The 25,126-nt window shown below is 45.3% G+C and overlaps 1 protein-coding gene across 1 annotated transcript in view; it reads left to right on the top strand.

Annotated features, from left to right (window-relative positions):
- Positions 1-25,126, top strand: part of SPEF2 (sperm flagellar and cilia associated 2) — a 212,814-nt gene that overhangs the window by 151,386 nt on the left and 36,302 nt on the right. Inside the window, exons 22-25 of the mRNA XM_088447783.1 lie at positions 2,388-2,525; positions 18,887-19,047; positions 19,796-19,979; positions 23,721-23,880. Coding sequence (XP_088303909.1) covers positions 2,388-2,525; positions 18,887-19,047; positions 19,796-19,979; positions 23,721-23,880 — 643 coding nt within the window. The remainder of the gene's footprint in view (positions 1-2,387; positions 2,526-18,886; positions 19,048-19,795; positions 19,980-23,720; positions 23,881-25,126) is intronic.

Here is a 25,126-nt window from a genome sequence, read left to right as displayed (position 1 = left end):
ATTTTTGTATCATTTCTACAGTTGAGTGAAATACTGTGCAAAAAAAATAGTCAAAAATCATACTACAATCTAATTGTGTTCGTTTGTAGTTGTATTTTACACAGATAGGCAAAGTGATCAAATGCTAATAATGTTCATTAGCAACTAAAAGTATAGAAAAAAAGGATAAAAATCCAAAAGTTTAAAGGTATATATAATACATAAATGTTGCAGGAATTTATTAGACTCAGGGGTAGAACAACAGTCAATATATATATATATACAGTATATATATATATATATATATATATATATATATATATATATATATATAATGGGTAGAACAGAGGGCCTGATTCAGAGCTCTGAATCAGGGCCGGCCCTCTGGTTTTTTAGAGCTGCCTCCTGGCCGCACGCATAGCTGTGGGTGACCACCCACAGCTATAGCGAACGGCCAGGAAGAGGGTCTCGTTGCCGCAAGCCCCAGAGCCGAAAGCACTCCCACTGACATCACTTGTGATGTCAGTGGGGCCGGCCCCAGACGGTAGGCGTTCCCATGGGAACGCCTCCGTCTGGGCAGCCACGCCCCCAGCCCGCCCACCAAAGGGGGCGTGCTGTCACTCAACATCGACAGCACGCCCCCTTTGGTACGAGACCCAGAGCGACGGATTGCCCGTCGTTATCCGGGTCTTGCGCATGCGCACGACGGAGCCGGCTCCATCATGCGCACTAGGCCACCATCGACCCGCTTGCGAGCACATAGCGCTCGCAAGCGGGTCTGAATCAGGCCCATAGTGCACTCACCAGTCTTCTTAAAGTAAATTTGAAGTTTTATTCACTCATAGCAACAGAATAGATAGGAACAAATGTCGACAATTCGGTCCTAGAGGTCCTTTGTCAAGACCACAGACACCTTATCAGGAAGGCTAGGCTTTGGAAATCGAATCAATATCGAATGGCAAATCGAATAGAATCCAAAATCGATCTTTAGTAAATATACCCCAAGGTGTCTGTGGTCTTGACAACGGTCCCCCAGAGGACCAAAACGTTGACATTTGTTCCTATCTATTCTGTTGCTATGAGTGAATAAAACTTCAAATTTACTATAAGAAGACTGGTGAGTGCTCTCTGTTATACCCATTATTCTTATAATAAAGCAGCCAATTTTGTTATTGCCTTGAGACTACGCACCCCAACACCGGTATCCAGTAAAAGATATGTGAGTGCAGTTTTTTCTTCTGGATTATATATATACTGTATGTATATATGCGTGTGTCTCAATCTATTTATTTAAACACAACACGGGGTCATAGTTGTAAATAAGGTGCTTATCAGAAGCAGCATGAACAGTTTTCAGGTCTAGTAATGCATGATAATGAGCCCCAGCCCAACGGTTGTTTCAGTGTATGTAACATACCTTCATCAAGCGTTTGAAGCCCTTCTGTATCAGTTCACTTTTATTCTAGGTTCTGTGATCATTCAGTCACTGAGATAATGTTTATCCTATAGAGATTAGCTTTGTATAGTATAGTATGATGCTTTATAAACAGGTACAGCAAAGTGCATGGTCGCCCCGCCCTATACCTCCGACCCCACGCAGTCGTCTTATGAATAGCGCGTGTGTGCATGCTCAAAGGGTAGTGTCTAGATGCCCTTCACGGAGAGGACCATGACGTCATCAGCTACTGTCCAACGTCATTCCCTACCATTCACGTAGACATAGAGGGGGAATATAATCTTGTGGCGAGCGAAGCGAACCACTGTGCCCGAAGCATGGCGAGCGAAGCGAACCACTGTGCCCGAAGCATGGCGAGCGAAGCGATTCGGCGAGGGGACAAGTTTCTTCTTTAGTTGGACTCTATGGGCATGGGACCGCAGTTCCGCCCTAACTCACGTCACTTTTAGGTCCTTAGCGGGAAGGGGAAATAAGCTCTACCATGCTCAAAGGCCCCTCTCTGCTCTGCTCATCTAGAGAATATAATGTGGGGCCTAGGAGGCTACAGTAGCATTGCTGGCCCCAATCCTAATCTCACTATAGGGCCCAGCGATGCACCTATTAGTGGTTACAGTGATATCCCTGGCGAATTTTCACTGGTTCTGCTCACAAAATTGCTGCCTCCGTTATACAGTATGTGGGTGACAGATGCTCTATAATCCTAAACTGAATGTTATGGCCAGATCCATCCCTCTGTCTTTATGTACTCAGTACACAAGCAACATCCACTGAAAGCCCATCTGCCATGCTGAGTTCTGGAATGTACAGCACACGTAGGAAAAGACACCATAGCATGTATTTAAATTAATATATGATATTATTTTATAATGTAACTGCTGACACCTGTCAGATTTATGTATCTGTAAATATCTCTAATTGCTTTATACATTATTTGCATCTTCCGCCATGCCAGGATCTCAGAGACCGCCTGTGGGACATCTGTGACAACCGGAAGGAGGAAGCGGAGCAGGAGCGTGCCGGTATCATGCATGAAGGGTGGCTGCAGGATCACTTGGGGATACTTATGAACCATTTCTTCTCATTGATGCAGGTAGATAAAACAGAAATACACAAGGGCCCTAATTCTAAGTCGGCGTATCCATGGCCGCCGTAGCCTGCCTTCTTCCATATGTAGGATGTTGAGAATCCGCCTGTATATAGTAATAATCCGCACATCTGCATGCAGAAGCCTGTCCCGCCCGCTCCTCTTACATCCGCAGCCATCATCATTACTATCTGGACTTGCGCCCACCATGCTGGGGGCAAAAGACCCTACTTAAACAAAGGTCCCACTTCCATCCGCACAATACGATCGAGCATGGAGGCCAGCATACACGCCCACGGCGTTCCCATGGCACTCCCAATGAGACAAAACAGTTCCAGCGTTCACATAGTCGCCCCCCCCCCCCGAAACGCAAATTTTACAGATGGCGTGCTCCGTCAACGGACGGATCAATCTCTCTGCACTAGCAAACCCCATCCGTGTGCGTATGTCCGACGCATACTCAGACACCGGTTTCTTTTATTAGCGATTACGCAGTGTGCTGAAATCCGCGAGATCCGTCCACAATTCCACTTTAGGCTGACTCAGAATCAGGCCCAGGGTCAATTAGGGCGTATTAAGGAGGCGCAGTGATTAGTGGATATGTGCAGTAACTGAATATTTACTGAGCTGGTCACATACTTGTCCACAATGGCCCCAGAACTGTGATCCAAAATGACTGGATAATCTCATCACTGAAGCCTTGTGTCACTAAGGAGTGAGAGCCTCTCGCTTTCATTTATTAGTATATGTGTGAGCTACCTCGGTGGCACTATAACATACTTGTAGCCAATTAGAGCTTTAGGGCCTGGTTCAGAGATGCACCCAATGCCCGATGCTGCTGCGATCCCGTATGTAGCGGACTTCCGAAAATATACTAATGACCCAGCCGCCGACCTGTGCATATAGGCACCCACTGCCGGCGTCTCCCATCTAACGCTTACTCACAAAAGCAAAAACATCGGTCGCACATGGAACCTCTGAGTAAGCTTATGCTGTCTCAGAATGGGCGTCTCACCTAAGGGGCTACACCTTGCATGCAACTAGACTGTTGAATACTATCTGCTGTGGCCCTGCAAGGTAATCTTTTCATTGTCTGCTAATATCTATTGGTGCATCATCTGCCAATACTTAAATGGAACCGTGAAGTGCTACCTACAGGTCGATATACAGGTCGATACAATATTTACACTAATATCCTATCCTGTAAAATAGCAACTGAAAAGTTCTAAAATAAAATAAAAAAACCCTTGAGGTTAAGTCTTAGGGACAACCATCGAACATATAGCAATGTGGTTTGCTCATCAGGGGCCTGCTTCTGAGTTGCTGGGAAATAATTTTCACCTGTTTTCAGAGTTGACCGCATCTGAGGCCATACCAGCCCGTACCGCTTGTGAATGTAACTCCGTAATAATTGGCATGCAGTTGTACCAGTCCTATACCTGCTGCAAGAGATCCATCTAAAATCAGACAGATTAATGCGTGTGCTGCCCGGTTCAGCCACAAGGGGAGATGCGTCTGCACAGTTTAAGTTTCAGTTGTTACTTTTAGTTGCGTATGCTCAGCTCAGCTGTAGTTCAGCGAGAATCGCGACACCGGATGCCCGGTTCACCCGCTTCACTTGGGAAGGGGGCAGCTACGGGCGGCTCTGGGCAAGGCCAGTTATAGAACAAGTGGAGCCAGGGGAGAAATCTATTTTATCACCCACTCCCCAATACAAAAAATTAACAACGATAAGTGGTGCAAGGCATGTGGCGCGGGTCACTCGTATCAGACCTCTGACATTTTTTATTACCCAGAATGTTTCCTTTTTCCTGAATTTTGCATCTTAATTTAATAATAGTGTACTAAGTGCTTGGGATTAGTATTTTTACTGTACCCTACACTACATCACTGACCCCCTCTAAATCCTACACTACATTACTGACCCCTCTATACCCTACACTACATTACTGACCCCTCTGTACCCTACACTACATTACTGACCCCTCTATACCCTACACTACATCACTGACCCCTCTATATCCTACACTACATCACTGACCCCTCTATACCCTACACTACATCACTGACCCCTCTATATCCTACACTACATCACTGACCCCTCTATATCCTACACTACATCACTGACCCCTCTATACCCTACACTACATCACTGACCCCTCTATACCCTACACTACATCACTGACCCCCTCTAAATCCTACACTACATTACTGACCCCTCTATACCCTACACTACATTACTGACCCCTCTATACCCTACACTACATCACTGACCCCTCTATATCCTACACTACATCACTGACCCCTCTATACCCTACATCACTGACCCCTCTATATCCTACACTACATCACTGACCCCTCTATACCCTACACTACATCACTGACCCCTCTGTACCCTACACTACATCACTGACCCCCTCTAAATCCTACACTACATTACTGACCCCTCTATACCCTACACTACATTACTGACCCCTCTATACCCTACACTACATTACTGACCCCTCTATACCCTACACTACATCACTGACCCCCTCTAAATCCTACACTACATTACTGACCCCTCTATACCCTACACTACATTACTGACCCCTCTATACCCTACACTACATCACTGACCCCTCTATATCCTACACTACATCACTGACCCCTCTATACCCTACACTACATCACTGACCCCTCTATATCCTACACTACATCACTGACCCCTCTGTACCCTACACTACATCACTGACCCCTCTGTACCCTACACTACATCACTGACCCCCTCTATATCCTACACTACATTACTGACCCCTCTATACCCTACACTACATCACTGACCCCTCTATACCCTACACTACATCAATGACCCCTCTATATCCTACACTACATCACTGACCCCTCTATACCCTACACTACATCACTGACCCCTCTGTACCCTACACTACATCACTGACCCCCTCTATATCCTACACTACATTACTGACCCCTCTATACCCTACACTACATTACTGACCCCTCTATATCCTACACTACATCACTGACCCCTCTATACCCTACACTACATCACTGACCCCTCTATATCCTACACTACATCACTGACCCCTCTATATCCTACACTACATCACTGACCCCTCTATACCCTACACTACATCACTGACCCCTCTGTACCCTACACTACATCACTGACCCCCTCTATATCCTACACTACATTACTGACCCCTCTATACCCTACACTACATTACTGACCCCTCTATACCCTACACTACATTACTGACCCCTCTATATCCTGCACTACATTACTGACCCCTCTATATCCTACACTACATCACTGACCCCTCTATACCCTACACTACATCACTGACCCCTCTATATCCTACACTACATCACTGACCCCTCTATACCCTACACTACATCACTGACCCCTCTGTACCCTACACTACATCACTGACCCCCTCTATATCCTACACTACATTACTGACCCCTCTATACCCTACACTACATCACTGACCCCTCTGTACCCTACACTACATCACTGACCCCTCTATATCCTACACTACATCACTGACCCCTCTATACCCTACACTACATCACTGACCCCTCTGTACCCTACACTACATCACTGACCCCCTCTATATCCTACACTACATTACTGACCCCTCTATACCCTACACTACATTACTGACCCCTCTATATCCTACACTACATCACTGACCCCTCTATACCCTACACTACATCACTGACCCCTCTATATCCTACACTACATCACTGACCCCTCTATATCCTACACTACATCACTGACCCCTCTATACCCTACACTACATCACTGACCCCTCTGTACCCTACACTACATCACTGACCCCCTCTATATCCTACACTACATTACTGACCCCTCTATACCCTACACTACATTACTGACCCCTCTATACCCTACACTACATTACTGACCCCTCTATATCCTGCACTACATTACTGACCCCTCTATACCCTACACTAAATTACTGACCCCTCTATATCCTGCACTGCATCACTGACCCCTCTATATCCTACACTGCATCACTGACCCCTCTATACCCTACACTACATCACTGACCCCTCTATATCCTACACTACATCACTGACCCCTCTGTACCCTACACTACATCACTGACCCCCTCTATATCCTACACTACATTACTGACCCCTCTATACCCTACACTACATTACTGACCCCTCTATACCCTACACTACATTACTGACCCCTCTATATCCTACACTACATCACTGACCCTTCTATACCCTACACTACATCACTGACCCCTCTATATCCTACACTACATCACTGACCCCTCTCTATACCCTACACTACATCACTGACCCCTCTGTACCCTACACTACATCACTGACCCCTCTATATCCTGCACTGCATTACTGACCACTCTATACCCTACTCTACATCACTGACCCCTCTATACCCTACACTACATCACTGACCCCTCTATACCCTACACTACATCACTGACCCCTCTATACCCTACACTACATTACATTACTGACCCCTCTATACCCTACACTAAATTACTGACCCCTCTATATCCTGCACTGCATTACTGACCACTCTATACCCTACACTACATCACTGACCCCTCTATACCCTACACTACATTACTGACCCCTCTATACCCTACACTACATCACTGACCCCTCTATACCCTACACTACATTACTGACCCCTCTATATCCTACACTACATCACTGACCCCTTTATACCCTACACTACATCACTGACACCTCTATACCCTACACTCCATCACTGACCCCTCTATACCCTACACTACATCACTGACCCCTCTATACCCTACTGTCAGAGTTCAGCCGGGGATCGGGCGTCCCTTACCGTCCCGACGGCTTTCTCTGACTTCTCGGGCAGTCAGGCGGCTCGTGCGGCGACGTGGGAGGTGCTGAGCATTCTCCCTGATGCTGGTGTCTCGGGCGGCCTGGTGCACGGGGATCGGAGTCCCTGTCATGGGCGCCGCCATGACACTTCCTGCTCTGACTGCTTTTCCTCTCCTGACAGTCTGGCCGGTCAGCTGACGCTGTGGACCAATCAGTGGGCTTCCAGGGGTATATTTCCGGCTCCTGTGTATCAGGTAGTTGCCTGAACAACCATTGTCGCTGCTAGTGTTACTAGTGGTCTCTCGTTCCAGGTTCCCTTGCTTCCAGTGATCTATTCCTGTCTACAGCTATATCGTCCATCTCACCAGTGCTTTACCATCTCAGCCTGTGTGCAGCTATATCATTCATCTAATCAGTGCTTTACCATCTCAGCCTGTGTGCAGCTATATCATTCATCTCATCAGTGCTTTACCATCTCAGCCTGTGTACAGCTATATCATTCATCTCATCAGTGCTTTACCATCTCAGCCTGTGTACAGCTATATCATTCATCTCATCAGTGCTTTACCATCTCAGCCTGTGTACAGCTATATCATTCATCTCATCAGTGCTTTACCACCTCAGCCTGTGTGCAGCTATACCATTCATCTCATCAGTGCTTTACCACCTCAGCCTGTGTGCAGCTATATCATTCATCTCACCAGTGCTTTACCATCTCAGCCTGTGTGCAGCTATATCATTCATCTCACCAGTGCTTTACCCTCTCAGCCTGTGTGCAGCTATACCATTCATCTCATCAGTGCTTTACCATCTCAGCCTGTGTGCAGCTATATCATTCATCTCACCAGTGCTTTACCATCTCAGCCTGTGTGCAGCTATATCATTCATCTCACCAGTGCTTTACCATCTCAGCCTGTGTGCAGCTATATCATTCATCTCACCAGTGCTTTACCCTCTCAGCCTGTGTGCAGCTATATCATTCATCTCACCAGTGCTTTACCATCTCAGCCTGTGTGCAGCTATACCATTCATCTCACCAGTGCTTTACCACCTCAGCCTGTGTGCAGCTATACCGTTCATCTCATCAGTGCTTTACCACCTCAGCCTGTGTGCAGCTATACCGTTCATCTCATCAGTGCTTTACCATCTCAGCCTGTGAGCAGCTATATCGTTCATCTCATCAGTGCTTTACCATCTCCGCCTGTGTGCAGCTATATCGTTCATCTCACCAGTGCTTTACCACCTCAGCCTGTGTACAGCTATATTGTCAGTGCGTTATCACCTCGCCTGTGTGCAGTATACCTCTATTCCACCAGTGCGTTACCACCGCCACCTGTGTGCAGTATACTATCCATTTCACCAGTGCTTTACCATCACAGCCTGTGTAGTTATACGTACGCCCACCTCTCCAGCGTCATAATCTCTGGCTGGCTCCAGTACCACTACCCACCTCGTTACTGGACTCTGTGGTCTCTACCTACGTGTTACAGTATTGCACAGTGGTGCACTCTTTCTGACCGGCAACCCGGTAGAGTGTGTCCGCAGTGCACACTCCCTTGTACCTCAAGTACAGTGTCCCTACGTGCCCCTTACTGGCACAGACCCTTTGGGCCACGAGTGTTCGTTTCTCCTTTTTCCCGCAAGCTTTGGTCACCTAGTCAAAGGACCGCGACCTGCTTACGAGGTGCAGCTCAAGCCCATATCCCGATTAGTGGGGTCACTGGCGAACACCATCTCGTGGGTTAGATTCTGCACCTTTGACTAGGTCTCGCCAACGACCAAGACCCGTGGATGCGGAGGTCGTACATTCAGGCCCCTCGCCTCTGGCCTCAGCTTCAAGAAAACCGCCTCCCAGCGTGACACCTACACTATATCACTGACCCCTCTATACCCTACACTACATCACTGACCCCTCTAACCCTACATTACATTACTGACTACATTATAGATCCCTCTATACCCTACTCTACATCACTGACCTCTCTATACCCTTCATTCACTGACCCCTCTATACCCTACACTACATCACTGACCCCTCTGTACCCTACACTACATCACTGACCTCTCTATACCCAATACTACATTATTGACCCCTCTATACCCTACACTACATCACTGACCCCTCTATACCCTACAATACATCACTGACCCCTCTACACCCTACACTACGGCACTGACCCCTCTATACCCTACATTACATCACTGACCCTCTATACCCTACATCACTGACCCCTCTATACTCTACACTACATTACTGACCCTTCTATACCCTACACTACATCACTGACCCCTCTATACCCTACACTACAACCCTGACCCCTCTATACTCTACACTACATTACTGACCCTTCTATACTCTACACTACATTACTGACCCTTCTATACCCTACACTACATCACTGACCCCTCTATATCCTACACTACATCACTGGCCCCTCTATACCCTACACTACATCACTGGCCCCTCTATACCCTACACTACATCACTGACCCCTCTGTACCCTACACTACATCACTGACCTCTCCATACCCAATACTGCATTATTGACCCCTCTATACACTACACTACATCACTGACCCCTCTATACCCTACACTACGGCACTGACCCCTCTATACCCCACATTACATCACTGACCCTCTATACCCTACATCACTGACCCCTCTATACTCTACACTACATTACTGACCCTTCTATACCCTACACTACATCACTGACCCCTCTATACCCTACACTACAACACTGACCCCTCTATACTCTACACTACATTACAGACCCTTCTATACTCTACACTACATTACAGACCCTTCTATACTCTACACTACATTACTGACCCTTCTATACCCTACACTACATCACTGACCAATCTATACCCTACACAACATCACTGACCCCTCTATACCCTACACTACATCACTGACCCCTCTATACCCTACTCTACATCACTGACCCCTCTATACCCTACACTGCATCACTGACCCCTCTATACCCTACACTACATCACTGACCCCTCTATACCCTACACTCCATTACTGGCCCCTCTATACCCAACACTACATCACTGACTCCTCTATAGCCTACACTACATTATCGACCCCTCTATACCTTATACTACATCACTGACCCCTCTAGACCCTATACTACATCTCTGACCCCTCTATACCCTACACTACATCATACGCACCTCTATACCCTACACCACATCACTGACCTATCTATCCCCTACACTACATCACTGAACCCTCTATACCCTACACTACATCACTGACCCCTCTATACCCTACACCACATCATTGACCTCTCTATACCCTACACCACATCACTGACCCCTCTATACACTACACTACATCACTGACCCCTCTATACCCTAAACTACATTACTGACCCCTCTATACCCTACACTACATCACTGACCCCTCTATACCCTACACTACATCACTGATCCCTCTATACCCTACACTACATTAATGACCCCTCTATACCCTACACTACATTACTGACCCCTCTATACCTTACACTACATCACACACCCTTCTATACACTACATTACTGACCCCTCTATACCATACACTACATCACACACCCCTCTATACCCTACACTACATCACTGACTCCTCTATACCCTATACTACATCACTGACCCCTCTATATCCTACACTACATCACTGACCCCTCTATACCCTACATTACATTACTGACCCCTCTATACCCTACACTACATCACTGACCCCTCTATACCCTTCATTACTGACCCCTCTATACCCTACACTACATTAATGACCCCTCTATACCCTACACTACATTACTGACCCCTCTATACCCTACACTACATCACACACCCTTCTATACACTACATTACTGACCCCTCTATACCATACGCTACATCACACACCCCTCTATAACCTACACTACATCACTGACTCCTGTATACCCTATACTACATCACTGACACCTCTATACCCTACACTACTGACCACTCTATACCCTACACTACATCACACACCCTTCTATACACTACATTACTGACCCCCTATACCCTACACCACATCACACACCCCTCTATACCCTACACTACATCACTGGCCCCTCTATACCCTACACTACATCACTGGCCCCTCTATACCCTACACTACATCACTGGCCCCTCTATACCCTACACTACATCACTGGCCCCTCTATACCCTACACTACATCACTGGCCCCTCTATACCCTACACTACATCACTGGCCCCTCTATACCCTACACTACATCACTGGCCCCTCTATACCCTACACTACATCACTGGCCCCTCTATACCCTACACTACATCACTGGCCCCTCCATATCCTACACTACATTACTGACCCCTCTATACCCTACACTACATCACTGGCCCCTCTATACCCTACACTACTGAAGGGATGCAGTCTTAATAACGAAAGTGGGGATACCGGTGCTTAGAATGTCGGCGTCAGAATCCCAACACCCATCCCGACCACCGGCATCCCGACGGTAAGTATTGGGGTTGGGGGGAGGGTTAGGTTTAGTGTTAGGCACTAAGGGGAGGGTTAGCGTTAGGCATTACGGGAGAGGGTTAGGTTTAGGGTTAGGCACTTCAGGGAGGGTTAGGTATTAGGGGGGAGGGTTTGGTTTAGACTGCGGTGGGGAATAGGTTAGGTTTAGACTACTGAAATCTCTATACCCTACACTATATTTATGACCCCTAGTCTATACCCTAAACTACATTTAAAAAAGTCTCAATGATAAATGGGGTCCACAGTATCTTGTGTTGTGGTTCCAGTTTTCTTTTCATTAAGAAATCATGCAGACTAATCACCTGCAGGTGGAGGCTTTCCAGAGATCAACAGTAACTTATGTAATCCCCGTGCACCCTGCCTCTCCCTACACTGTGAATGTGGTCTGGCTCACGTTCCCAGGCTCTGGCATTGCAGTTTTGTCAGTTGCTCATATGTTTCCACTGCTGGTATAATAAATCTCTCTGGCAGGTGCTGCTTTCAAAGCTAAAACTGTACACCTACTGTGCAGCCTGTATATTGTGTCAAACCAACAAATGTAACAATATGCTAAATTGCTGATAGTTATAATGCTTTGTAGAAATGTCCCGTAGTCACTTTCAGAGTATTTGTTGTTGTTGTTTTTAGACTTATACCTAGAAGCTATTATTCATAGAATTACGAGTACATTCCACATTAATATAGTAATCTATGTTAATATGTAGCATTTGAATAGTGTCATTATGCCATGTGAATGACTGTCTCCGTTAAGGTGGGGATGTGAGTACGTCATGTTTTAGCATAGTTTAAAATCTATTAGGTTTGCATTTAAATGACAGAAGTGTCATAGCCCAGTCAGCTTTACATTGATTACCTTAAACACAATAGCATTTGTCATCATCCGGAGTATTTATTTATAAGGCACCCTGCAGTCAGTATAACAAAGCTTACAGAGACCATTTATACATAGGACAAGGGCATACCAGATTCAAGGAGAGGATGCAGACATGAGACTAAAGCCGGCTACACATCAGTACGCTCTGTAGCCGGCTGATATGACGGGCGACGGGACCCCGCATTGGCAAGTACATACACACTTGCACAATGCAGAGGGCAGTTGGCAGCATGGTATCTTCCTACTGGCATCAGTCTGGGAATTAAACTTATTAAATGTACAGTATATAATTTCAATAACCAGCCTATTACCAAAGGCATCACTAAGGTAGGCGACACCCGATTTCATCACCTTGGTGGCATTCCCCAGAGTCTTTTCCTGCGCTGCCAGCTCCTCCTCAGTGTCCGGGAGCGGCATTTTGGCGTCACCCCCTTGGAGGATGACACCCGGTATGGTTTGCACCACTCGCGCTCTCATAGTGGCGCCACTGCCTATTACCACTTTAGGGCCACTCCCTTACTTACTTTCAACTTCTGATTTTTGTGCCCAGAATACAGTTTATAGGAGCCCGATTATTATGTCTAATACATTTTGAACATAATGGACCTGATTATGAGTCGCACGCTATGTCGGTGTCGATTGTTCGTGTACAGAGTCGCAGTTGCATCCACACAGAAGTGCATTGAAAATGGATTGGGCGATCCAGGGCAGATGCACAAAGATGTTTTGTCTTATGGTTGTGTTATGGGAGTGTTGTGGGTGGGCCGCTGAAGTGCCTGAGTACACAGGCGCCTAATTGCACACATACTAAGATGCAGAATCCGCACCTAGCATAGGGCTGATGTAAGTCCCGATGGTGCAACTGATGGTTCTGTTTAAATTAGAGATGTGCGCCGACCCCGTGTTTTGGATTGGTTTTGCCAAAACCACCCTTCCGTGTTTTGTTTTTTGTTTTGGATCTGTATTTTTTCTAAAAAAAAAAGCATAAAAACAGCTAAAATCACATAATTTGGGCCTGTTTTTGTTCCTACAGTATTATTAACCTCAATAACATTTATTTCCAGTCAATTTTGACCACCTCACAGCTCACAATATTGTTTTCTTCCAGTTTAGGCCCAAAATTTGCACCAAGCTAGCTGGCTGACTAAGCTAAGCGGCAGTAGTGGACGGCACAAACACGTGGCAGTTCAACTTCCAACATGGCACATCAGGAAACAAATGTTTTTATTATTCAAGAGGCCCAAGGGAGTTGGAGTATGTATGTAGTTGAAGGCAGGGACAGGAAAGGTTGATTGGTCGTAAATTTCATTTAATTTTTTGATTACGTAAGTTTATGGGGGAGAAGGGGAGGCATTTACAAAAAATATTTTACTCATTCACATCAGTCCTTGTTCCAGAAAATCCTTGAGCACCATGCCTGCTGCTGCTGGGAGTGGATTTTCATCCCAGGAGGAGACCAGGAAGACTTTTAGTAGTGCTTTCCAAAACATTTGACTGTTAAATAATCATTTGCAAAGATTCCATTTGAAAAGCATTTTCCAAACTGTACAGGGACATTAAAAAAAACATAGTTAATGGCCTCCAAACTGCCGTTGTACCCACTATCTACTTAAGCAGCACAGATGGACAAGCGGAACAGAGCAAATGCAAGATTTCAGATTTAAGGTCTTATGTTGTGTCTTTCTTGAGAATCCTGCGCCTGCTTCTGCTGCTAGGAGTGGCTTTTCATCCCAGAAGGGGACCAGGAAGTGTGCTTTCCAAAACAATTGACTGTTAAATAATCCTTTGCAAAGATTCCACTTGAAACTTTTTCCCAACCTGTACAGGGACATTAAAAAAAACATAGTTAGTGGCCTTCAAACTGCCCGTTGTACCTACTGTCCACTTAACCAGCACAGATGGACAAGTGGAACAGAGCCAAAGCAAGATTTCAGATTTAAGGTTTAAGTCTTACGTTGTGTCTTTCTTGAGAATCCTTGAGCGCCATGCCTGCTGCTGGGAGTGGATTTTCATGCCAGAAGGGATAAAGACGTTGCTTCTTCTTCCCAATGAACACAGATCTGAAGAGATGTAAAGAGCTGTTGTTAAGCAAATTGTCAGCTCAAGTGGCACGTGATGCAGCGATGGCTTCTCCTTCAGTTTCTTCAGCAAGGGCATCTGCTGAGAAAAAACAAAACTTTCAAAACACCCACTGGTGATGCAGTTGAGTCAACACAAACAAGTTTTGACATCTGGTCGAGTCAGAATTGGCTACAATTAATGACACCTCTACTGTGACTCCATCTGATATGGTCACCATTCAAAGAATGGTTGAGTACTGTTTAAAAAAATTTAATGATAGCATCCAAATAGGCATGTCAGACAGTCAGTTTGACTACTGGCAGGAAAAAAAAGGTAATTTGGAGGTTCTTGCACAAACTGACTTTGCTTTACTTGAGCTGCCCACCCTCCAGTGTGTACTCAGAAAGGATTTTCAGCACAGCCGGTAAACATTGTCAGTGATCGGCCTATGAGACTACTTTCCCCAAAATGTGGTAAAGATGATGTCCATCAAAATGAACTACAAATTCTACGAGAAAAACCTTTACCGTCAATTACTTGCAAAGATTACAGAGGCACCTGTAATGGTGGATTCCAGCAGGGACACAGTTGCATGGAGTTGCCCCTCTGACTCGCTGAAATTCAGGTAGAGGGGGCATGGGTAAGGAGTAGGGACACTATATTAGAGAACGCAGTTTTAGCTGCTTTATTCCATTTTTTAAACCATATCCTCTATTTTCACATTTTGAAAGTATGTTTATGTGAATCTCAGCTGAGGCGTTTGTGAAGTCATTATGTTTAATATATTATGCACATTATTTTGCACTTTGTTGTGGTCTTGTAGTCGGCAGCATGTAGACTAATCATTTATTCATGATTGAGGAAAGAGGTGAAAAGTTGCATTTTTTTATTGCTAACTTTGTGTTATTAAATTGTAAAATTGTGAAGTTTCCACTTACAGTGTGACAGTATTTTTTATGAATACACTGCGTTTTCCACTTACAGTGTGACAATATTTTTTATGAATACACTGCATTTTCCACTTACAGTGTGACAATATTTTTTACGAATACACTGCGTTTTCTACTTAGTGTGACAATATTTTTACGAATACACTGCGTTTTCCACTTACAGTGTGACAGTATTTTTTACGAATACACTGCGTTTTCCACTTAGTGTGACAATATTTTTTACGAATACACTGCGTTTTCCACTTACAGTGTGACAGTATTTTTTATGAATACACTGCGTTTTCCACTTACAGTGTGACAATATTTTTTATGAATACACTGCATTTTCCACTTACAGTGTGACAATATTTTTTACGAATACACTGCGTTTTCCACTTAGTGTGACAATATTTTTACGAATACACTGCGTTTTCCACTTACAGTGTGACAATATTTTTTACGAATACACTGCGTTTCCACTTAGGGTGACAATATTTTTTATGAATACACTGCATTTTCCACTTAGTGTGACAATATTTTTTATGAATACACTGCGTTTTCCACTTAGTGTGACAATATTTTTTACGAATACACTGCGTTTTCCATTTACAGTGTGACAGTATTTTTTATGAATACACTGCGTTTTCCACTTACAGTGTGACAATATTTTTTATGAATACACTGCATTTTCCACTTACAGTGTGACAATATTTTTTACGAATACACTGCGTTTTCTACTTAGTGTGACAATATTTTTACGAATACACTGCGTTTTCCACTTACAGTGTGACAGTATTTTTTACGAATACACTGCGTTTTCCACTTAGTGTGACAATATTTTTTACGAATACACTGCGTTTTCCACTTACAGTGTGACAGTATTTTTTATGAATACACTGCGTTTTCCACTTACAGTGTGACAATATTTTTTATGAATACACTGCATTTTCCACTTACAGTGTGACAATATTTTTTACGAATACACTGCGTTTTCCACTTAGTGTGACAATATTTTTACGAATACACTGCGTTTTCCACTTACAGTGTGACAATATTTTTTACGAATACACTGCGTTTCCACTTAGGGTGACAATATTTTTTATGAATACACTGCATTTTCCACTTAGTGTGACAATATTTTTTATGAATACACTGCGTTTTCCACTTAGTGTGACAATATTTTTTACGAATACACTGCGTTTTCCATTTACAGTGTGACAGTATTTTTTATGAATACACTGCGTTTTCCACTTACAGTGTGACAATATTTTTTATGAATACACTGCATTTTCCACTTACAGTGTGACAATATTTTTTACGAATACACTGCGTTTTCCACTTAGTGTGACAATATTTTTACGAATACACTGCATTTTCCACTTAGTGTGACAATATTTTTTATGAATACACTGTGTTTTCCACTTAGTGTGACAATATTTTTTACGAATACACTGCGTTTTCCATTTACAGTGTGACAATATATTTTATGAATACACTGCGTTTTCCACTTACAGTGTGACAATAATTTTTATGAATACACTGCGTTTTCCACTTAGTGTGACAATATTTTTTATGAATACACTGCGTTTTCCAGTTAGTGTGACAATATTTTTTACGAATACACCCCTTGCCCCTGGATGGACACAGCAGCACCTGGATAGACACACAATCCCTGGATGGACACAGCAGCCCCTGGATGGACACAGCAACCGCAACCCCTGGATGGAAACAGCAGAGATGGTCACAGCAGACCCTGGATAGACACAGCAGCCCCTGCCCTAGATAGACACAACAACCCCTGGATGGACACAGCAGGCCCTGGATGTACACAGCAGCCACTGCATCGGGATGGACACAGCAACCCCTGGATGGACACAGCAGAGACGGACACAGCAGACCCTGGATAGACACAGAAGCCACTGGACACAGCAACCCCTGGATGGACACAGCAGCCCCTCATGGATGAAGCACAGCCCTGACAGCCCGGGACTCAGCAAGCAAATGGCGCCGATCACCATGGGGGAGGGACTTTTATACAATCCAAAACCCGCGAGAATCCGACACAGCGGGATGTTGATGTTTTCCTTCGCCTCGGATCTGCAAGTTTGGGTGGGTCCGGTTCTCTCTGAGAACCGGACCCACTCATCTCTAGTTTAAATGCCCACCAAGCACAATTGTAATGGCTGGAGATGCTGGAAGTGAGCGTCTCAGTCCTTGCACATTCATACAGTATTGCTGGCCATACACCTGCACGATTTTGGGCCGATTGCCCGATTTTCGATGAGTCATAAGATGGATCTTGTGAAAACCATGTATTATTTTAGTAAGATAGGATCCGATGCGCGCTCCCGCAGCTCCTATAATCGGATCTTATGATCAGATGTGCAACACATATGTTCCATCGTATCGTGTGCAGATCGTGCCGTTTACTTTGTTCATGCGATCCATCGTGCAGCAATTCAAGTCATTTCAATGACCTTATGAGCCTGTGAGACACAGGATCGATCTTACGACAGATCCTGTGCTAAGAAACAACAAACATGCTGCTGGGACTGCCAGGGAGCTCCGGGGAATCGAAGGGAAATCGTATGATGAATATGTTCTTATGCTGGTCGTGTAGGTGTATGGCCAACTTGAGCCTGGATGTACAGAAGGAAGGGCTTGTAGCGGTATTAGCATAAAGTCGCAGACGTGCGACCGGCAAAAGATACACACGGGTGTTATTTATTATTACGTGTTGAACCAGAACTGTTTACAGCCCATCTCTCCATACAGTATGGGACTGAGGCCCTGATTCAGATCCGCTCGCGAGCACTATGCACTCGCAAGCGGGTCAACGGTGGCCCAGTGCGCATGCGCACGACGGAGCCGGCTCCGTCGTGCGCATGCGCGAGACACGGATAGCGACGGCCAAACCATCGCTCCGGGTCTCGTACCAAAGGGGGCGTGCTGTCGATGTTGAGTGACCGCACGCCCCCTTTGGTGGGCGGGCCTGGGGCGTGGCTGCCCAGACGGAGGCGTTCCCATGGGATGTCAGGGACTGACTAAATATTCTCCCTACGCAGATTCTGAAAGGTGCCAGAAATCGGATTAGTACAGTAACTTCCCTGTTTATTCTCTTCATGTACAAAGGTGGAAGTGGATCGTTTTCAAGACACAGTGAGGTTCCTACATGATTATTATGAGGGAATGGAGAAGAGAGTTCCGTCTGAGACCAGTCAGGAGTTTGCTCGCATCCCATTACTGGACATTTCTAATTCCAGTCTCCCAGAGGAACCTGACAAGCCAAAAAGGTACAGAGGACCTCTGGTATAACAGAGATAGTAGCACTAATATCACATACCACAATAAAGGTTATATTCAAATATGCAAAAGATATGGTCTCACTGTCTCACATTAAGATTTATCGGTGTGCATTTATATACTCCCTACTCATACCACTTCTCTATTTTTGGAACTGCCCCCCAAAAAAATCAATTTACACAGGGGAGCCCCTTCACATTTACATCTCAATCCCGGGGGTTTTGCACTTGAACGCGCATCGACCCAGGAATTAGGTGAGTGTTAAATGCTCTTTACCAGGGTCGGGCTGAGACCCGGGACGTTGCCAGGTTGATAGACCCATACATTTTCCGACTCTCATATCTGAAAGGGGTATAACTGAGTATAATGGGAAAGTGAAAAAATTACATACGCTGTGAAAGGTGACTACCGGGAAATAACCTGGGACCAAGGTGCAGTGTGAAAGGAGTATGAAGAGCTGCTGCACGGGTTTAAAACGCGTTCTACAGCCCAGATCGGACCCCGGATTTAGGTGTTAATGGGGTAGTTTTTGCTGTGTTGTACTGTTACATACTGTATGCTCCTATTTTAGTGTAAAGAGCCTGTGTTTCCCACATCAGTTGCCTAATTGATGTTGGATGCTTGTGGTATCAGATGCGCATCTTCCTGACACAAGGTTTACACATCCAGATTGTTATATGCACAAGTAGTTTAAAGGTCATTGTATTGAAGTTTCATAAATGTGTTTGCTCTTTGTAGGATTCCTCTTGTTCCTCGAAGACCTCAGTCCCCAGAGCCAAACCCAGGGAAACAGAAAGGTAAACCAGCCGCACTGAAAGGAAAGGAGGATTCCTACATGGAGGTTAAAGGGCAGATCCCCGAAGCCGATCAGAAGCTCATTTATGACACATGGCAAACTGCCCTATCAGCAATCACAGCTATGGTAATCTCACGGGGTCATAGATCTGTACAATATTATGTGTGATCATGGGGCAGGAACCATGAGACCCTGTGATCCAGGGCTTTCAATGGCTGGTGTCATCAAAGAATGAACTAATAATCAAGAATGAATGCATAGCGACTGAAGGGGAGATTTACTAAGCCTTGGAGAGAGATAAAGTGGAGAGAGATAAAGTACCAACCAATTAGCTCCTAACTGTCAATTTCAAACACAGTCTTAAAAGTGTCATTTAGGAGCTGTTTGGTTGGTACTTTATCGCCATCCACTTTATCTCTCTCCAAGGCTTAGTACATAGACTCCAAAGTACCAACCAATCAGCTCTTAATTTCCATTTTTCAAACTCAGCCTGTAAACTGACAGGAGTAGCTGACAAGCTGATTGCTTGGTACTTTATCTCTCTCCAAGTCCATGTCCCCCTGAATGTTTTGCGTGATGCCTGTTGCTAAGGGAATATATGCTCAAATTAAAACTTAAAGGTGGTCCCAGAAAGCGTGTTTGGTCTCTGTATTCGTAATGGAATGATTCATTTAAGATATAATAGAAGCTAAATAAAACAGTATCGTGGAAGAAAAGTAAAAGCTTACATGAATAAAGGGGGTGCTCTTCATTACATAGTCTTTACTCTATTCCCTTATTCAGATGTTTCCGAATATCCGCCACCTCGCAAGACAAGATATAGAGTGATCTTACAGAGGCCAGGAGTGGGCTGGTCTCTTAAAACAGGAAATCACACTACTCTGCGCTCCTATTTCAGTGCAGCCTATCTATGTGAAAGTAAACCACAAACCTTTCCACAAATAGGGCCTGATTCAACATGCAATTGGCCGATATTTTCAGTCTGCACATGTGTTCAAGTCACACTGTGCATGCGTCCCAATGATTACCGGTTAAAGTCACGTCATTAATTTATATGTAGAGAGAGGCAATTTCCATGGGCGTGTCTGTGTGGCAGTGGCGTCACACGAAGGGCGGGCCGCACCCGGGTGTGTCACCTGCCAAAGGGTGACACCAAAGTGCCGACTCCTCCTCAGTGACAGGAGCCGGGTGGTGCACTGTAGCATTACGTACAGCACTCGGTTCCTGATATAGAGAGGGAGCTGGCACTGCACACAGACTGGTCCCCGGGGGCAGTTTGCATCTCCGGGACACCCGGAGTGAATAAAACAGGGGTTCAGGATGCAAGGCCACTCCCCTACCCACAAGACCATGACCCCTTTTTTTGCTGCACGTACTACAACCCTCTCCGCACCGGGTGTCACCAAGGGGAGGGATGCCACTGCTCAGTGGTAACAAAAGGGTGGCTAGCTAGATGCGGCATCTCAGTGACTGCATCTTTTGCCACAGTTTTTATTATTATTATTATCCTTCATTTATATGGTGCCACAAGGGTTCCGCAGCACTTAAGTACAGAAACAAATGAGCAAAAACAAGAAAATAGTGACTTACAGTACAATACAATGCATAACAAGGACATGGTTTAAAAACATTGCTGCATCAGCGGTCTTAACACTCAAATAAGCAGCAGGGAGGCAGAAACCAAAGGTTAGGTGCCGTTGTAGGGAGTATGGAGCCGATGATGGTATAAGTAAGGGAAGGAAGATCATATGAGGGAAGAGGGCCCTGCTTGTGAGAGCTTACATTCTAAAGCGGAGGGACAGACAGACAGGAGTGACACCGATGGGGTAGACATTGAGCATGGGGGAGTGGGTTAGGATGAGAGCAGGATGGCTTGGTGAATAATTGGGTCTTGAGAGCCCATTTGAAGGGTCTGAATGACCCCCTCAGTCTGTACCCCCCAGAAAGATTCACTTACATAGGTAATCAATGTAGATGTGTACCAATAGCCCTAATGAAACTGGGGCAGGGGCGTTTTAAGAGAGGAGGGGGCCCGTGTGCAGCCTCCGTTTGGGCCCCCTCCTCTCTGACGGCGGCTCAGCGGCACTGTGCGCTGTAGATTCTGGTTTCATGCCAGAATCTACAGCGCATGCGCGGGTCTCCAGGAAGATGGCACCTGCGCCTATTTTCCCAGGGACATCTTTCCTGTGCATGTGCAGATCACTGGGAAAATGGCGGCAGCACTTCGAGAATTGGCGGAGAGGTAATTATAATTACCTATGGGTGCAGAGTGGGCCCCCCCAGGACCCGGGGGCCCGTGTGCCCCGCACACCCTGCACCCATTATAGATATGCCCCGAATTTGGGGTACTGAAGTTATTTAAAATCCTTGTTATTAGCGTCTTTGTAAAAGTGGTGAAGAATGGCATTAAGCAGGGGTTTTTTTAGAAAATAAGTTGTCCTGTCAAATTTGGGATACTTGAAAATGGGTTCTAGCATATTTTAAAGTCTCCTAAGGTGATGTTTTAAAAAACGTGAAAAATCCACCTGCAAACCTAATAACACCTGACCCATCCTTGCAGACCCCCAAGAAGTCTATTTAGCTAGTTATTATGTTTGTCCCCCACTTTGTACTTTTTTTCCCCCAAAATCAAAGTACTTTATTGGGGTGTGGTTTTCTTGGGTTTTTTTTTTTGCACAGTTGCCCTTTGGGAGCTGTCCCATGGGTTCTGAGTCATTTCCCAACCTTTGTACCCCAAAATAAAGATCTTGCACTTCGTTTCACCTGCTATTCATAGGAGATACAGTACTTTTTTGCCTATTACATTGCATTGACTTTCCGCGTACGCGATATCCGCCTGGAATTGAATTTGGAGATAAGTCCCGAACAGGTGAAAAGCCGCAATCGGCAATACATTTTCGCGAATTACAGCTGTTCGCCTCTAATTGGATATGGCCCATAGGCTAAGATTAGCGGGGGCGTGCAAGCTACACCGAGTAGTGCACATTTAGGGCCTGATTCAGAGCCGCACGCTATTTGCTCTCGCTCGGTCAGAAAAGGGGCCGGCTATTTAAATTGAGCGCTCGCTCTTTGCGATCTGTTGACGCCTCTATGTCTGAGCGAGCGACCGAAACATGCGCTCGCTATTTTGTAAAGACGCCCTCTGGCCGCTCGCATCATACGTCATCTCCACTATTTATTTGATTAATCAAAAGGCGTCTGAACTGCTCGCAGTGCTTGTGGTAGGATTTTCCTACCGCAATCATGCGAACAGTTCAGGCTAAGAGACAACCAAGTGACGTGGCCGATGACGCTGTTTTGTTAATTATGCACACCCTTAAAACGCCCGTTTTGACCGTTTGGCACGCCTGCGTTCGTATCTCCACTCCCCGTTTTCAAGCACCTTCCCCTGTTACCACCCACAAACGCCTCATCCTGTCACTCAAATTAGCAGGCATTCACTATTTTGCGAGCGCTCGATTTCCGATCGCACTGACTGGCTGGCGCATGCGCATTACAACCCATACGCATGCGCAGTTGTGCGAACATCGCTCGGAGCGAACGAGCGGCTCTGAATCAGGCCCTTAGTTCCGTGCAGTTGCAGCAAGTCACAGGCTGAATGTGTCTCATTGGATGTGTGGCACATGGTTTAGGAATCACACACAGTATTTATTTTGTATAGTGATGGTTGATCTATAGATTTGTAAGCTTACGAGCAGGGTCTTCCTACCTATATATCTGTCTGTTATTACCCAGTTTTGTTCTATTTATGTTTCCAATTGTAAAGCGTAACGGAATATGCTGCGCTATATAAGAAACTGTTAATAAATAAAATAAAAAATACATTTGCTGAGTGATCTCTATCAAGCACTGATGCTGTTCCCACAGCTAACACTTGAGAAACAGACACTGGAGGCAGAAGACGAGAAAGAGCTACAGATACTGGAAGTAAAGGAGAAAGAGAGAGCTAAAGCCTCCCAAACAGCTTCCAGAGGCAGCGAAAAGGCCGCAAAAAAGAAGCCTCCAAAGTCACCCAATAGGAAAAAAGGTATTTTTTACATCTAATTATAATGGGGGAAATATGTGCAACCCAGAATAAAGCATATAACAGCCAGGGCCGGATTAAGGGCCACATGGGCCTGGAGCTGAAAATGACTAAGGGCCTATTATGAGAAGCAGAGGAGGTGTGACCAGTGCTGTGTGGGTGTGACCAGTGCTGTGTGGGCGTGTACACCACAATACTCTCAGCCCCAATGTCTCCCTAAATATGTAAAAGAAAACAAATGCTTAATTTTGTGAGGTAAATAGAAATACAATTTTACTACTTATGATTTATGGCTGACCATATGGAGAGCAGATGGTCAGTCAACATCATGTTGTCATAACAATGGGCCTATTTTTATGTTGAGGCCTGGAGCTGTAGCTCCATCCGCACCATTGTTAATCTGGCCCTGATAACAGCCCTCTTGCCTCATGTCAGGCATCCAGCATTTTACTGAGAATTACTTCTGTGGGGTATAGTGCTGTGTGTCATATGCTGGACATGACACTACCAAGACTACTGTACAATGGACTGTACAGTACTGGCGCTACTGATAACTGTGCTGGACATTACTCACCTTTTGAGAATAAAACTTCCAGTTTAAAAAATAAAACCAGGTGATTCATCTACTCAAAGTCCTGTGCCAGAACCACTACAACACCCAGAAGTATCGGTCTGTAACACACCAGTCATTAGTGTGGAGGCATTGGCCGTTTTGCAAAACTTCGAGACAGACACTTTCTTCCCAGTAGACCTATTTAGACTGGGCTGTCAAGCCTTATAAAGAACTTAAGCCCACCCAGGTATGTGAGGAACAAGTGGAACTATCAGTATCCACGATTACTGAACTTCATCCTTATACATGAAAAACTTCACCCTGCCAAGCCCTACTCATGGCGAATCCACCCAATGATGGAGAAGCTGTTACCTGTATATTTCTTTTACAGGTGAACTAGAGGTACCAGCGGGCCCCTAATGCACCGCATGTTGGTACTTGTGGTTTATCAAGTACTAGCATGCAGGGGAGGCTTGCTGGGACCTCTAGTTCTCCTGTAAAGGACAGTATTATTTTATCTATTTTTGATGCAATCAAAAAGGCACCTGCCACCCAGGGGTGCCGGGGTTAGCCCCGGGCTATCAGCCCAGGCCTGGGTGTCTTGAAGAGGAGTGGACCTTTTACTGAGGGGTCCCCACCTCCCCAGGGATCCCCAGCCTGGGCTGACTAGCGTGAGGTGATGAATGCTTTGGCTGG

Source organism: Taudactylus pleione, unplaced genomic scaffold (genome assembly GCF_031769625.1).
Source record: "Taudactylus pleione unplaced genomic scaffold, aTauple2 ptg000438l, whole genome shotgun sequence".
Lineage (NCBI taxonomy): Eukaryota > Metazoa > Chordata > Amphibia > Anura > Myobatrachidae > Taudactylus > Taudactylus pleione.
This window is presented reverse-complemented; position numbering and strand designations above follow the sequence as displayed.